Source organism: Venturia canescens, chromosome 4, assembly GCF_019457755.1.
Source record: "Venturia canescens isolate UGA chromosome 4, ASM1945775v1, whole genome shotgun sequence".
Taxonomy (NCBI): Eukaryota; Metazoa; Arthropoda; class Insecta; order Hymenoptera; family Ichneumonidae; genus Venturia; species Venturia canescens.
Window position 1 is genome coordinate 7754342 of NC_057424.1, and position 13727 is coordinate 7768068.

At 39.0% G+C, this 13727-nt stretch overlaps 1 protein-coding gene across 3 annotated transcripts; it reads left to right on the forward strand.

Moving 5' to 3' along the window:
* Positions 1 to 204: 204 nt before the first annotated feature.
* Positions 205 to 8679, forward strand: LOC122409426 (retinol-binding protein pinta-like). Of its 3 annotated transcripts, XM_043416995.1 has the most exons (8): positions 205 to 477; positions 1516 to 1671; positions 3517 to 3827; positions 4093 to 4245; positions 4423 to 4531; positions 6903 to 7013; positions 7086 to 7188; positions 7326 to 8679. In XM_043416995.1, the coding sequence occupies exons 2-8, from the start codon at positions 1552 to 1554 to the stop codon at positions 7475 to 7477; spliced, it is 1059 nt and encodes a 352-aa protein (XP_043272930.1). In that variant the 5' UTR covers positions 205 to 477; positions 1516 to 1551; the 3' UTR covers positions 7478 to 8679. The 3 variants fall into 3 exon arrangements, with proteins under 3 accessions (XP_043272930.1, XP_043272931.1, XP_043272932.1); XM_043416996.1 differs by lacking the exon at positions 1516 to 1671 and having other exon boundaries at positions 210 to 477; XM_043416997.1 differs by lacking the exons at positions 205 to 477; positions 1516 to 1671 and adding an exon at positions 2263 to 2821.
* Positions 8680 to 13727: the final 5048 nt, after the last annotated feature.

Genomic DNA, 13727 nt, shown 5'->3' on the forward strand with positions numbered 1-13727 from the left:
GAAACAAAGGAACGCTTCGCGCCGAGAGTTTTGTGCTCAGGAATTCATGTTTTCTTCGAACACCATTTTTCAGAGAGGCATTAAAAAGCGAGCTCCTCGGCTGAAATCACCGACAGCAACATTGCTTGTGCCTGCTAAAAAATGCGGCAATAAAAAAGCGTGGTACTCATAGCGAATCATTGGGAGAGATTGCAACAGGTGGGGCTCGCCGTTCTCGTTTACCCGTAAAGATAGCGAGGTATCGGGACTCCCGGGCTGTGTGTATTTCCTGAAAATCCATCAGTGCGTAAAGTCGAGATATCCTCGTATGCTAGCAACAGAATTTCTCTCCTCTCTCCCAGTCGCTCCTTCGGGTGGATAGTTTTGTGGTTTTAACAGCGCGAACAGCGTTGAACAACGTTGCTCATCGCTCTGTGAGTAATAGACGAAATCATCGAGACCTGGAATAACTCGCGTCGAGCAGAGTGTAAAACGCAGGTAAATTTGATAATGCCGCACACCCGAATTATATAATAATTGCATCCATTCCCAATGGATTTTCGTCGCTCGAGCCGCTCCGACCAACGCACGCGAGAACGCTCAATAATAACAATCGCAAAAGCATCATAATCACACGAAACCATGTATTACGTCTCGCGTTATTCGTGTGCCATTCCCAATTATTATTATTATTATTATTATCATCATTATTCACTTTATGTAACACATGCGAGCCGAGGTTGGCCGTGACCATGGGTAATGGACCACGAAGTTAATTACATCACCGACGGTTTGCGCGTATCGTTAAAAAAGAAAAAGAAAATTGGACGATTAATCGACGTGGGTGATGGACATAAACGGCCAAGCTTTTCAACGATCTCTTTTTCTTGAGTAACTTTATATTAATAGGTGCATTGCAGTAATATACATTTTGATGCTCTTTCTTAGACTCATTTCGCTTGGGTAAAAAAATTCTTAAAAATCGTTAAACACGAAAATCACGTGATCGTGTTTTTAACTATTTTGAGACAGCTTTTGGTTCCCTTGACGCTTTCGATTGCGACGAAAACGGAAGCGGAGGTTCGGAATTTTCGACATTTATCGTGTTCGAATTTTGGCAGGGAGTTTCGGGAGTATTTTTTGACATTTTTTGACAGTGCCCAGCGACATGAATTCAGCGTGAGAGATCGGAACTTATTGAAAACAAGTTCGATGTGGAAAAACGGGGAAAATGATTGCCGGGACTCGTTTGGCTAAATCGCTGCGAACAGATTTTTCGTGGAACTTTCACATTAAATTGAAAAAATGAAAGGTTGTATGTAAAAAAATGAACGTTGGAAATTGGGGCAAAAATAGTGTTTTGCAACGAGCGCAATAAAAATAACGGATGCACGCGCGCGCGAATCAGAAATAATTTGCTGCCTTTTTATTACACTTTGATCCCTTACGAAGTGTCACCGAAGAATATTTTTTTGCCATTTACATTCCCACTGCGTCAAGCACTGAATTTCAATTTCCATTATTTGTCGATCGAAGATATAGCTTCGCGAATGACCAATCGGAGCGTGTTCTATGCAGCTTGATAAGAGAGTCTTCGCGATAGTCTCCTCCCGATTTCGAGCTCCTCGGATTGTGTGCTTCGAATCGTCGCTGATAATCGTTCCGGGCTCGTCAAACCGAGTTCATTTGCAAGTAAGTTTTTAACATGCGCCGTTATGCGCATTTCTGTTATGAATCAGCGTCTTTTTGTCAGCAGCTCCGACACTTGAAAAATATCTGTAGACTGTTTTCGAGCTTCGATGTTCAAGTGCGACGCAGTTTTTCCAAGCCGCACAGATTTTTTTTCGTTTTTCGTGTAATCTCGAAAATTCGAAATCCAGTTTTGTGAGAAAATAACAAAGAAAAAATCTATCGCGACACAGAAGTCTGCGAGAGTCGAAAAGATAAAAAAAAGATAAAAGTGCCTTAAGGAGTTTCGGTACAGGCGATACAACGTTGCCATGCTAAACCATGCTAAAAACATAAAAAATTTCAAAAAGTTTAGAATTTTATAAAATTTGGTGAACATATTCTTTAGTGCCAAATTTGACAATACAAATTTTTTAAGATTTTTCTCCTACACAGTTATCGAGTAATTGATCCCTAAAGTTTACGTGTATAAGCATAGCGTTTCCATATATATAGGCATACATTCCGGGCATAAGAAATCTGCTTTAATGCGTAATTACTCGATAACTAAGCAGAAGAAAATTTTGAAAAAATTTGTGTTTTCGCACTTGATGTTGAAGAACATTATCACCAAATTTCATCAACTTCTTATCATTTTGACGAATGTAGCCATCCTCCTTAAGAAAAAATCGTACTCGAATGCTAGATCGGACGTTCGAGATAACTTTGCAAAGTTGATTTAATGAATTCGATGTAATCCGCGTACTCAGCAACACCAGATCGACTTTGCTGAAAGTTATTTCAATCACGAACGATCTTTATCTATTCGCTCGAGTCTGAATCCCCGGAGAATAAAAACGACATTTTTTTGTTGAATCTTCGGTATTATCGGTTTGAGATCGATGCAATTATCTTGATCGTGGATAATTTTCACCTAACAATTGAGCCGGGAAAAATAGTTGGTTTCCTAACCTTTGAAAAACCGGAATTTTTACGTTGAAATCGACCCTTTTTTTACACGAAATTTGTGCACAATATCGATGAATTTTTCAATTTGAGCGACCAAACTAGTGCTCGGGCACTTCGACCAGACTCGTTTTTTAAAGGTTAACCGTGCGAAAAAGCTTGGGCACTTCACTATAACCCGGGCAATTTCGGCCTGAGCAACGTTGAGGTAAAGGAAAAGCGAATTAAAAATGAAGTTAAGGGAGTCGATGATTGAGCATTTTTGTCGGTGTATAAAAGAATCTTATCTGATGAGGGGCTCGTTATCGCATCGCACATTCACTGATAATTGACGTGAACAAAGTTTTTTTACGAGCTTGTTTGCACGTATGAAGATTAATTACGTGATTTATTTCGGTTTATTAAAGTGTGGAAGAAATTGTCGATAAATATTGTTCTGATATTATTTTTATTGGCTGAGTAAACATATTTGACTAAACGTAAATTTGTCAATGATTTTTATCTCGTTTTTTTCGACATCGATTACTGGATGTTCCAAATTTCGTGTCTCAATTCTGAAAGTCGCGATTGGATTCGAGAAGTCGTGTACACGTTTAAACGGACGAACAAATTTCACTCATTTCTTTTCTATTCTCGGTCATTTGGATTCCGGAGGAAGCGGTTCAAAAGTTCCAAATATTGTTAAAAGCGAGGTCCGAATTCCTGCACGATTTCACTCGGTCAAAGCGTTTCAAAGGCGTTTCTCGTCGAACGATTTCTTTTCATAGAATCGAAGCGTGCTCCAAAAAACATTGAAACGTTAGAGTTTGACTCGTGAAAAAGTCCCGTTGAAATTTTCTTCTGAAATGAAAAATCGGGAATATGAAAAGAAGTGAAAATAAAATTTGATGGTTTTTTTTTCAGATACGAGGAACGATGAGTCTCCGTCCGTTGACTCCGGATCTGGTGAGCCTGGCTGCTCGGGAGCTGAACGAAAATGACGATCAGCTGAAAGAGGCTATTCGGTACATCGACGAGTGGCTGAGTAAAACGCCTCACATCGTAGCGCGAACGGAGCCTCAATGGCTCGCAAGTTTTTTGCGCGGTTGCAAGTACAGTTTGGAGAGAACGAAAGAAAAGTTGGACGCTTATTACACGATAAGAACACATTTGCCGGAAATATTCACGAATCGAGATCCGAAGAAAGGAAAGATCAAGGAAATACTGAGTTCAGGGTTCGTGCTAAGGAGAAAATCACACAATCGGATCCCCGGAACGTTCATTTTCCTCGTGAATAGTTCGAAGCAATATTGAAGTCCCTCGACTCGATCGTCCGGTCATCCGAGGGCGTACAAAAACAATCGAATAGCTATGATTTAAGAAAGAAAACTTTTTCCATCACTTTTATTGACTTCAATCAAGTGTTTACAAGAGAAACTTTTTTCATGACTTCCATCGACTCTTCCTCGCAGTTTCTATCGTCTCGTTTTTTTCTCGCAGTACTTACCTGCCGTTGCCACTAACCGCAAGCTCGTCGAGTCCCCGAGTGATTCTAGTACGTGGAGCGATATGGGATCCGAAGAAATATACTTTCCTGGACGTGCTGGTGGTCTTCTTTATGATAATGGATGTCCTGTTGCTCGAGGACGATCGGTTAGTTGGCTTGTGCATTATTTTTCAATTCATTTTCGCATCAATATGTATTATTACGTGCTTCGCCGTCCGGCTGTAATTCTTTCTGCGACGCATTTCATTAGTGCGCTTCAGCTGAAACGAACAATTACGAAGAAAAAAGAATTTGTTGAAATCCGATATCCTTGTCGATGCAAGGTTGAATGTAGCAGGCCAGGACATCGTGCTAGACCTCACCGGAAGTCGTCTTGAGCATGCCAGTCAATTCACTCCTTCCGTCATCAAGAAAGCTGTTACTTGTTTTCAGGTAGGCCATTTCGAAAATAATTCTTCATACATTTTAATTAAAGTAGTTCATGCACGAAACGATTTTCTTAAGAAAGTTTTGATATCTACACAGAGTTTAAATGGGTAGTCGACTGACGAGCACATCAAATTTTAAAGGCTTCGTCTTATTGGTTATGTAGATAAGCGTGTTTAAATATGAAGAAAAATGCACAGGGGTATGGAGACTATGCATAAAAAATCGTTTTAACGAATGAACGCTTCTTACGAAGCTTATGAAAAAGTACGCGGTAACCAGATATTTACTGTAAAAAGATATTTTACTTTTTATTTTTTTAATTTTAATTTTAATTTTATTATTTTATTTCATTTTATTTTTATATTATTCTTATTATTTTATTAATATTTATATTATATTAATTTATATAATATAATATAAATAATATAAATAAAAATAAAATATAAATAATAATTATATATATTAATTTTAATAAAGATTGAACGAAATTGGTAAAATGAGCACTCGTAACCTCACATTCGCTCATTTCGGCATTTTGTTTTCTTATTAACACTTTTTTCTTGATCCATTTCCCTTCGTGTTTTCCCTTTGCCTTCTCCGAAGCGATTTTTTACATAAAAAACTATAGTATTTTAGCCAGGGACGAATAAAATTTCGGGTTCAGTCAGTGATGGATCTCCGTTTAATGAATGGCTTGTAAAAAATAAGTTAAAAAAGTTTATTTGCTATTTTGAATTAATAACTCATTAATTTAGAGTGATAATATCTTCTATTAGGAAGTAAAAGTCGACCCAATTTAGACACCCATAAAATACGATCCTATAAGGGCATGATTTACCTTAAGGTAATTCTATCGCTTCAGTCTAGTCGTACCACTGCTAATAGTTAAGACTTATAGTAATTAATATTATTGACATATGGAAAAAAATTATTTCTTATAAGTAAAATTTTCCATATGTAATCCTTTAAATGAATGCTCGCACTGAATTATAAAAATTAAAAAAAAGTTAGTCCAACGATTCGCGTAGTATCCCCAGGTTTACGTTTGGCAACAACACCGGTTCTCTCCGTCTTTTTCTACTCGACCACTCGTGAGAGTGTTTAAGGAGGGTGGCTACACTCGTCTAAATGATAAGAAATTGATCAAATTTGGTGATAATGTTCTTCAACATCAAGTGCGAAGACACAATTTTTTTCAAAATTTTCTTCTGCTTAGTTATCGAGTAATTACGCATTAAAGCAGATTTCTTATGCCCGGAATGTATACCTATATGTATGGAAACGCTATGCTTATACACTTGAACTTTAGTGATCAATTACTCGATAACTGTACAGAAGAAAAATCTTAAAAAAATTGTATTATCAAATTTGGCCCTAAAGAATATGTTCACCAAATTTTATTAAATTTTTATCATTTTGAAATTTTTAATGCATTTAACATGGTTTAGCATGGCAACATTGTATCGTCGGTAGCCACCCTCCTTAACCTCTTTTCTGCTGATCTGTCAAATTGAGGTTAGGACTACACTCAGCTGATGCCTTACTGTCATGTCTCTTTATCATAGCGAGTCGTAGGAAATCCAATGCCGGAAGTTCAAATTAAACTTAATATTCCGTAAAAAATAGATCGTTAAGGGCAACTTTTTTTGGGAGTATTAGATTACTACAAATGTTAAGTATACGAATTGCAGTTTTTTTCCAGAATTTTATGGATTTCTAGGCAAATATACCCTTTTGTAGCAACCGAAAGTTAGGTTTTTGAATGCTGTTTTGAAATTCTTTCACGAAAACCACCAATTTTAATAATTAATTTCTCTGAAATTAGGTCGATAACCGATCCTGAAATTTGACACAGCCCTTTATTAAATAACATTTTTTTTTTTAAATCTTATGAATTAAGCCTGGCGATAGAATTATACCTTAAAGCAATTTTGTCGATTTTCAATCTCGTATGTGACTGACTCTCCAGTCATAGGAGTTCAGCGAAGGAAGCGGTGCAATCTCATCGCTTCTTTTATACGTCAATAGAACGATAAAAACTATTGTCTTAGAATAATTTGTTCGAATGGCGTCTGAATCGATCGTAGATTTCCGATGTTACAGAATTTATTGTCGACTCTCGGATTGCACACTGTAAGAATAATGAAACGATGCGGTTCGTTCGTTGCAAACGGCTCGATTATTCAACCGACACTCGAGTCATTATTTTCATTCGAATTCAGTGAAATTATTTTGATTGTTTAACAAAAATTAATCCCAGTTGTCGCACATACGATGATGCCGATGCAGCAGCACTTTTGCTGCTACTTTATCGAGGCCGCAACCCTCCGCATGCTCCAACATCTGTTAAACCAAAAGATTGATATTTTTTCAGAATGCTTACCCCATGAAAACGAAGAGCTTGCACTTCATCAACGCGCCACCAACGTTCGACGCTATATTCGTAATATTCAAGACATTCATGTCCGAAAAGTTGAGACGGAGGGTAAGATAAGATGAAGAATCCAGTTAGACAGGCGGTGAAGAGTGAGACTGAACAATTCCTTCGTTTTTATAGATCATGGTCCACAACAATCCCAACGACTTGTATAAATACATACCGAAGAGCGTTTTACCTTCGGATTACGGTGGTGAAGGACCTTCGATCGAGGCCATGACGAGTGAGTGCGACTACGTAACGACTTCCCAAAGAATCCATTACAATAATAGCGCTCAAAATAATTGTGTCTTAACGGAAACTGTGCAAAAGTCTTCGATTGCGTGCAGTTACGAAAAAAAATGTATTCGCTGTTTGCAGAGGACTGGAAAAATAAGGTGACGGATAGACGAGAGTGGTTCCTCGAGGACGAGAAATATCGCGTTAACGAGTCCATGAGACCTGGCAAACCGATTTCCGGAATGGATCTCTTTGGAGTCGACGGTAGCTTCAAACAACTCAGCTTCGATTAACACTCATCCGCATCCATCCATCGCGATTCTTTTTTTGTATTTCCACCCGTTTTTCATTGGAAAAAAAATCGGTCTCGAAACATCGCTTTGGTAGCACTATTGATTTACAAATTTAATTCTCATATTTGAATGATCGTTGGAATAAAATTATGCGAAATTCCGATATACTTTTACAACTTACGGTTTTGCTAGTGCGTTGCACATTTCTGACGATTATTTTCATTTATTATTGTAGCCCGGAATCCATGATTCTTACTTGCTTGTACGAACGAAAGAAATTTTAATGCACAGGTTCCTTCTAAACCGTCAAATTTTTAAATCATCCACGAACGAAACAAATTGTTTGACCGCTGTAATTAAACGAAGTTATTTCTGTTTCATTTTAACTTTCGCTTTTTTATATTATTGCGAAAAGATGAAATGAAAAGAAAAAAACAGTCGTTGAGGTTCAATAAGAAAGAAAGCAGCATATTTTTCAATTACTGCTATCGAATGATTGATATTTTGATGTCTCGGGGTCGTTTTTTTGTTTTTACTTTTTTCCTTTTTTACAATGTTTACAATACTTTTGTTAAAAAGCATGCCAAATTATTTTTGAGCATTATCATCGATGAAAAATGATACCGCGATTAATTTTAGGGAGGAGGAAGGTAAGAATTTTCTTTTTAAATTCGAAAAAACCCACGAAAGGGAAAGTAGAAAAATCAAAATAAAAAATAAGGAAGATGTTCCACACTCATCCAACGATACCGCACACACATTAAGTGTTCCGAACCCACCCGACGATTTCGCCCACACATAGAAAGACGTTCCAGACCCACCCAATCACTTCTACGCGTTAAAGATAAGGGGTTGTACGAGTTTGGAACAATGAATACTGAAAGAATGAATGATTACAGTAGCTAAGAAATTGAAATTTCGCTTATAAAAACAAAATTGTGTTCTTTTTACTTTCCCCACTCTTAAAATTAATCGTAATATAATTTTTGATCAATATTACACGTCGCCAAAAATTTTGGGACTATTTTTTATTGATGCCAATAGCGAAGGAACGTAAATTTAATCTGGATTTTTTCAAAATTCTTTTTTTAGTTTATGTACATTTCCTCTCTCTAAAATGAACCCGCACGTCGATTTTTATTGATAATAATGCTGAAAAAAAATGTTACGAGCATTTTCAGTAAAAATAAGCATCGCAAATATTTACCGTCGTTTTTATTTCTTTACGCATAAATCTGCGTTCGTGAGCCTTTCGTTGAAGGCCGATGAGGAGAGCAGCACGAAACGATTTGCAACGCGAGAGAATCAAGCGGAAAAGTTCAAAAACATGTTTGCAGAGTCGTCCTTCGAATTTTGGACGTGCATTTCAGGACCAATTTGTCTATTTGTAATGTACTCTCGTAGGCAAAACGTGTCGTAGATCTTTCATCATCCTCGTGCGTTTGCTCGTCCACCCCCTCGCCTTGTTCTCAGTGTCATACTCACTGTTTCCGACGTTCGCGAGGGTATTTTCTCGCGAGGATCGTGTGAGAACGTGTCGTTCGTCAGATGTAGTCGCGTGTTCTCGAGATCGAATGATGGAAGGATGGGATTGGCGAGAGCAGCGAGGGAGCAAGAGAAAGAGAGTCGAGAGAAACCCAGACAGAGACAGAGAGAGAGAGAGAGAGCGAGATACACAGAGGTCGGGTGTCTCGGCGTCGTCTTCGGCAAGATATTATTAAGGACGTGCCCGGAATTGCCGACTGGATAATAACATTATCGTTCCCCTGTTGCGACGCGATATCCCGAGGACGGGGAGTGGATAGGCATTAAAATGAGGAATCTTCGAGTACGAGAGATGAGATGACAGAAAGCGAGAGAGAGAGAGAGAGAGAGAAATTGTGGATAGATAGATGCGATTGTATTACACACTGAAATTTCATAGGCAACTATCTCGTTATATTTCATGTCGAAGAAAGGATACGCGCATAGAGTACAGGCCACACACGACCATCCAGCCCTCCGTATTTTCTCATCAGGGACCGCGTTACGTGTATAATAAGCGCGGTGCGTATACTTGCGCACACAAATGTGTACGTGCAGATACGCACGTTGGTATTGTGCGCGATAAAACGAGAGAGAGAGAGAGAGAGAGAGTCCTCCGCGAAAACGTGTATCAAAGACAAAGGGTATTTACGTATTCACGGCATACACTTAGCGCAAGTATTATACCGGAGTCATCAAAGTTGGCCCATTTGAGTCTCGCGTGTATATAAACTCCAGCGCAAAGGAGAACGGGCCAGCGATGCTCTAATTGTAAAGGATCTGAAAGCGAAATCGCGAAGTACGATTTGTTCTACTTTCTCCTCGAATTCTCTCAGCCAATTGGATTACACGCTAAATTGTCCATTAATCGTCCAGGAAGCCATAATCCTTCGGAGTATCGATTGAACGCTCCGGAGGGTGCGTCCCCGAAAATGTAAAGTTTTCGCGTGTAACGGGAGCCGAGAAAAAAGGGGGTAATTTTATTTTTCTCCTCCCTCGGCATCGAGCGACGATCATCCTATTTCGTGGCAACTCATTTAAATCCATTCTCATTTAATCTCAGTTATGGAACTTTCCATTGCAGCTAATTTGTCTCGGAAAGACTTTGAAGCTTTCCACACAAGGAGAATCACAGACTTTTCGTCAAATCGTACGCCCGATTTTTTATTGGACACGAACGCAGAGAAACAGTGAAAGTTGGACTGTTCCAATTCCGTTAGAAAAATTCAATCGAATGCTCTCATAGAAAAAGATCGATGAAATTCAAACGCATCATTTCAGTTTCAGTGATATTCGAGCAACAGTTTAACAAGCCTCAAGCTCTAACTCTACACGAAGTCAAGGAACTGCGGCTTTTTATTCTCCATCACCGTCCGCACTTCCGATTAGATCACGAAGAAAATATAAGAAATATAGGCAAAGTGCCTTGTCCTTAAATTCACCGAGACCTTCACCGAAGTCCGGTTCATAGATGAAATTCTTCATTATTATTTAAGCTCAGAATCGTCAGTACGGATGGCCCTGTTTTTTCCTGTTCACTTCCGGATACCCACGTGGCGACAACGCAGTCCGTGCGTACACGCGTTCGTCGATAACATCTTTCGCGCGTATATATAACGAAGTTAACTCTTATCAAAAGTCTTTTCGTTTAAAAAGTCGGCTCCGTACGAGCAGAGCAACAGGTGTGGGTAAACGTAAAAGAACCGCGTATATTGTTGCAACAGAATTTTTTACGTTTTTTTTAAAGAATAAGATACGGTGATCGCGGATAGAAGCAAACATTATTATTCCAGTCAGTTTCCGAGTCCTCGATTCTCAACTATGCACGTCGACATGTGCGTGCGTGTGTGTGTGTGTGTGTGTGTGTACGTGTACATGCTTCCCTCCTTTTTCGGCTTCGCTCAACCTCGTAGATCTTATGCGTGCACGCTTCCGAAAGGAAAGCGGAAGATGAAAATGCGAGAAAGGATGAGCGAGAGGGGCGACGGTGGAGGAGGAGGAGGAGGGGGGAAGGAAAACGCGAGTGTCTCAGGAGATTACATTAATTGAATTGGCGTCGTCTTGATGAAGCATCCGTGTCTCTGAAACACACGTATTTTCTTCCTTACTCTTCACCTCCGTCCCCGTAACTAAACTTCCGTCTCGGCATCCTTGACTGAGTTCGTTTGACCAAACACGTTTGTCTCTACTCGTTGCTTACCGGAGTGTTGGTAAGCACGTTGATGCTTTCCTTGGAACATCTACGGTCGTATCTACGTTTTTCCTCTATGGGCTTTTCTGCCTCAAGTAGCCCACGCTTTTCTCCAATTTTGCAGATTCATTCTACAGTCATTTTTTTCTAGTGCCAACCAAGAGACTTGCGTCTTGAATTTATGGTTTCTGTTGTTTTTTGACTGCGCAAGTAACTCGACAGCAAATTCGGCGAGGGTCACTCTGAAGGCTCATCAATCGCGTTCTTCTCTCATCCTGCAATCGATTTTATGAAAATTCACATAAATAACGGACTTCATATATGACAAATGCTTCGTGACCAGAGAATATTTATAATTTAACCAATGAACGTGCTTGTTACACGGTTGCTGAGTGTAACGCTAACGTAATTTACGCTATGACACGTTGTAATCAGGCATCGTATTTCGATGGAATTACAATTCTTTCGTATCCAAATGCGGAATTATCCGAAGTAAATGTCTCACGCGGTCATAGAAAAAAACAGAATCGTTCGATTTTTTCGATTAAGGAAGATCATGCGTTACTTGTAATTCAAAAAAGCAACTGAACTTTTTTGCTCTTTTGATGATCAAAGAAACAATTAAAATTTATTCTCACAATTATTAAAATTATGTATAACTTATTTGTTGAAATTGATAAATTTTTAATATATTTATAGCGATTAAAACAATTTCGTAGTAAAATCGTCAAGCAAAATGTGACAAGAGCCATTTTATATTTTATTTGCATATCTATATTTTAAACCAGCTGGCTCATGATGTTGTCAAACCTTCCACCGCTTATGTCGTTATTATTCGTTAACCTCAAATAAGTGTTTCTTTTTTTATTCCCAAGAGATTTTCACCGGTAACAAGGCTTTCTCAAGACATCATTGATATCTAAAAATACTCTGTTTTCTTATTCTCGTTTTTGGCTCTTCAAACTTGGGAGGATTCTATTTCATTAAATCCAAATCGTCCCACAGGAAGTGCGCCTGCCATAAGAGCCCGTGTAAAACCCTTCAAAAAATGAGATTTTCGTTAATTGTTTTCTCGACAACTAGACCGTAGATCCTATAATAATTCCGGGCATAGATGCACGCTGTATATTTCTAGCATATTTCCAAATTTAAACTCTCAAAGTTGAAATTTTATATTTCCATTAGACTCGCGTGAACTTACACTTAATATGCATTTTGAATACATTTAAAATTTGAGTTTCTTCACGCGAAAACGTTAATCGGAAGAGGGAAGAGAGATGCGAATTTTTCGAAAATTTAAAAAAGTCCAAATATGCGTGGAAAAATTGAAAGATTTTCACTGGAAACGGAACGTAATTTTCTGACCACGTTCTGATGTTCTCCACCGCTGTTGAAGGTCATCCATTTACGGTTCATTCTCCATACTACATTACGACGGCTAATTGGGCTATTGGTCAATTTTGGGGATAAGTTTGATAAAGAGCAGGGCAAGTGTTAGTGATAAAATGGTTACTGTTTTATTCAAGGACCATGGAACAACCACGTTCGTTATGCTTCGTACAAAACAAGAAAGACTGATGATAAGTCACTGCTCCGGTTAAGTGATACACTTCAGCTCGTTGTCTTCAATTGCTCTTGCTCATTAGTTCGAGCGGAGTGAATTTTTGGAGAGTTACGTTACCGCAGTTAGAAGCCCACACGCCCTCGTTCAGGCTTTTACGTAATGCGATTTTCGAACTCTCGAGAAATTCCTAAACCCTGTGCCGGACGGATCTCCATTTCGTCCTCAAAAACACACTTTGGCCACGAACGAAGAATGCAGATATAAACTACATCGCGGTAGAGAAAATTTCAGCATTTTTGTAATACCGCAACGTTGATACAAAAAAAGAAAACTTCAAGATTGCTGATCCTCTCAGATGAAATGTTGTCGAATCAGCATCGGTGCTGATAATCACTTTATTTTTCATGTTCCATATTATGCTTGTTCGTCTCCAACGTCACCAAGTTCCCGAAATTGAGTTCCAGTCCCACGTACTTGTTGCACGAAGCTCTCGTGGCGAAGTTTGACATCAATCTTGTGCATATGCGAGTGTAATACAGGAAAATATATATGCACATCACGAAGTCTTCGTGAGGAATGTACGCAGGGAGGATTCCCTTGACGAAGATGACTAGAGGAAATCCGTGTAGGCGTTACCTGGGAGTCTCACGTCATGAGAAAACCCAACCCCTTGGTGTTTCGAGAGCGGAAGCTTCATGTGTACGATTGGTTGGCTGTGTCGAGCTTTCAACCCACTTTCGTCTTGGAAGCTCGATCTCGTGGTTCCGGCAAGCCAGGCGATTACACATCTTATTCACGCCTACCGACGACGTTTCTTGGCTCTTCGCCTACTTTATTTATTTAAAACTCGTTCGCGAGCTTTATCTACCGGGGGCTCGATAAAGACGTATGTAAAAAGGTGCACTTACATCGTGGGCTGGTTTGCACAGAACTTTTTGAGCTCTCTTTATAGACCGCCAGTGTTCCCGACT

Coding starts and splice junctions, on each gene's coding strand:
- LOC122409426 (XM_043416995.1), top strand. CDS start 1,552: ATGCAGCTTGATAAGAGAGTCTTCGCGATAGTCTCCTCCCGATTTCGA. Junction 3,828..4,092: donor AAGGAAATACTGAGTTCAGG/GTTCGTGCTAAG, acceptor TTTTTCTCGCAG/TACTTACCTGCCGTTGCCAC. Junction 7,189..7,325: donor TTCGATCGAGGCCATGACGA/GTGAGTGCGACT, acceptor CGCTGTTTGCAG/AGGACTGGAAAAATAAGGTG.